The sequence below is a fragment of the Triticum urartu genome, chromosome 4A (genome assembly GCF_056163025.1).
Source record: "Triticum urartu cultivar PI428250 chromosome 4A, HENAU_Tu73, whole genome shotgun sequence".
Taxonomy (NCBI): Eukaryota; Viridiplantae; Streptophyta; class Magnoliopsida; order Poales; family Poaceae; genus Triticum; species Triticum urartu.
In genome coordinates, this window is record NC_141876.1 from 166068818 (window position 1) to 166071682 (window position 2865).

A 2865-nucleotide genomic window follows, 5' to 3' on the forward strand; every position below is an offset into this window, starting at 1 on the left:
TATCAAAAGCTTCATGCGGTGACCCCATCCAAAATAATCAATGGACTAATGCATGCACCAGAGAGAATCCATTCTCCTAAGAATAGGTACATCTTACCCTACATGTGCGGACGGAGACGAGACATCGCGCGCTGTTAGACCTCCACCTCCACTAGCTTCCACTCCAAAAATGGCGACGAGCCAGGGCCAGGCGGCCATACATTTGCCAAGACGCACTACATATACGCCAACACCATTCCGCCAGAACCTAGGAGAGGGAGACGACGATCGACGGGCTACCAGTGAGTTAGTTACCCATGGGCCGCAACATGGCGCTTCCCCTGCTCCTGGCGCTGGCGGCCCTAGTGGCGTCGCTGCCGTCGGGTTCCGTCGCGACGGCGGGGACGGCTGGTGCGTTCGACAGCTGGTTGTCGGCGAACCAGAAAGACTTCGCGATCAACCAGGCGTTGTACGCGAAGAAGGCGGTGGGTGACACCGGCAGCACCATCGACGAGTCCCTGTCCAAGGCGGAGGATAACAAGACCACCTACGTGGTGGACCCCAAGGGCGGTGGTGACTACAAGACCATCACGGCCGCGATCGACGCCATCCCGGAGGGCAACACCGGTCGCGTAATCCTGGACCTGAAACCCGGCGAGTACCGTGAGAAGATCTTCCTCAACCTCAGCAAGCCCTACGTGACTTTCAAGTCCGATCCCAAGAACCCGGCCATCATCGCCTGGAGCGACACCGCTGCGACGCTAGGGAAAGACGGGAAGCCGGTGGGCACGGTGGGGAGCACCACCTGCGCCATCGAGTCCGACTACTTCGTGGCGTACGGCGTCGTGTTCAAGAACGACGCGCCACTGGCCAAGCCGGGGGCCAAGGGCGGGCAGGCGGTGGCGCTGCGTACGTTCGGCACCAAGCAGGCCTTCTACAACTGCACCATCGACGGCGGGCAGGACACGCTGTACGACCACAAGGGGCTGCACTACTTCAAGGACTGCGTGATCAAAGGGAGCGTGGACTTCATCTTCGGGTTTGGGAGGTCCTTGTACGAGAACTGCCGCATCGTGTCCATCGTGAAGGAGATCGCCGTTCTCACGGCGCAGCAGCGGACCAAGACCATCGAGGGCGCTATCGAGAGCGGGTTCTCGTTCAAGAACTGCAGCATCATGAGCGAAGGCGGGGGGGATATCTATCTTGGCAGGGCGTGGGGGGACTCGTCGCGTGTCATCTACGCCTACACCGAGATGAGCAAGGAGGTGGTGCCAGTTGGATGGGACGGATGGAACATCAAGCAGCCTGAGAGGTAAGGTCACATCTAACATGCATGCATGGGACTCCTTTTTTACATTATGGATGGATGGAGGATCAAGCAAGTTCATTGTGGACATTCTCGCTCATGCATGTTCTTTATTAAGGGATCCCATCACTCATGTTTATCGAATGCATGCGTACGTGCGTGCAGTAGCGGGATCTACTACGGCGAGTTCAAATGCAGCGGGCCGGGGTCGGACGCGAGGAAGAGGGTCGGGTGGGCTGTGGATCTCACCGAGGCCCAGGCCAAGCCCTTCATCGGCACACACTACATCTTCGGCGACTCTTGGATTCTGCCACCGCCAACTGGGAACTCTCCTCCCTCTAAAAAAGGCTCCAGTGGAGGAGCCCCCGCCACATCCCCCGCCTCATCGCCCGAGTCGGCAGATTCAGCCTCATCGCCCGAGTCGGCGGATTCAGCCGCGTCGCCCAAGTCGGCGTCCTCAGCCTCGTCGCCCAAATCCGCCTACTCAGCTGCATCCAAGGTATGTACATGCATGTTCAAGCTACCCCGCGGCATACTTTCTTGTAGCGTTAAAAGTCCGCCCTGACAACGTTGCGGATTATTTAATTTGCAGACGAAGAAGAAAGAATTATAGAGGAAGAAGATCTGACTCTTCTTCGTGTGTTAGAGACAACGCTTCACCATCTTGCTCTGCAAGAGGCTAATTGGCTTCGATCCATCGGGCTTTAGGACCAGACAGCATGCATCCCTAGATGAGCTTATTTTCATAGTTTCTTCAGGGTCGAAATGAAACACGTACTGCTCAAGATTGAGAGATAGAGACTTCATATTTTAGATATTTCCGTATTCTCTTCTTTTTATACCTTCAAATTGTATGTACTGAAGGCAACCAGTGCACCTGATTCAACTGTTTTTAGTTTGGCGACTGTGATTCTGCCATATAGAGATGTAGTACTAGTACATCGCACGTGCCATGCACGTGTAGGTTTAAGGATTATTATTCTGATGAAAAATGTTGTGCCTTCAGAGTGATTGAAGGCATTTTTGTTTAGTACATAATCATATTATTAATATATTTAACAAATAGCAAGATCAGGTAAATTCCATACGCATGTATCATACACTGATTAGAACGATCAATTAGAAGTGTACGCAAAGTAGTGGTGAAACAAAGGAAAACTTGAGTCATGATATTTTATTTTTGAATAATACAATGATTGACGAAGTCATCACAGGTGACTTGCTAACACGGAAACGCCATCTCCACTGAAAGAATATTCCGTCTTAATGAGACAAACATATGTCAAACCCGAAGTTTGATTGAGTATAACCATCCAACTCAGTTCATAATTTTGTGAAACTTGTTTATAAGATAAAGTAATAATGTTGTTTAGTTACAACACATATTAAGTTCTCTTTTTTCTATCTAAAGCACTTGAATGTGAACTGTCGGAGGGTGCGTTGTTGTATGCAGTTTTTTCTCTCTCTCTCTCACCACGTTGCCTAGTACGTACATTAGTAGTACTTTTTTCCAGATGAATGGTGCTACACTGCTACTGGTGGGCATCACTCTCTCACGGGCACCGTGCCAGAGATTTCTT

General features: G+C 51.3%; 1 protein-coding gene across 1 annotated transcript; it reads left to right on the plus strand.

Moving 5' to 3' along the window:
• Positions 1–267: 267 nt before the first annotated feature.
• On the plus strand, positions 268–2364 carry LOC125554775 (putative pectinesterase 63). Its single transcript, XM_087519625.1, has 3 exons — positions 268–1291; positions 1451–1784; positions 1878–2364. The coding sequence occupies exons 1-3, from the start codon at positions 297–299 to the stop codon at positions 1896–1898; spliced, it is 1350 nt and encodes a 449-aa protein (XP_087375751.1). The 5' UTR covers positions 268–296; the 3' UTR covers positions 1899–2364.
• The last annotated feature ends 501 nt before the right edge of the window (positions 2365–2865 follow it).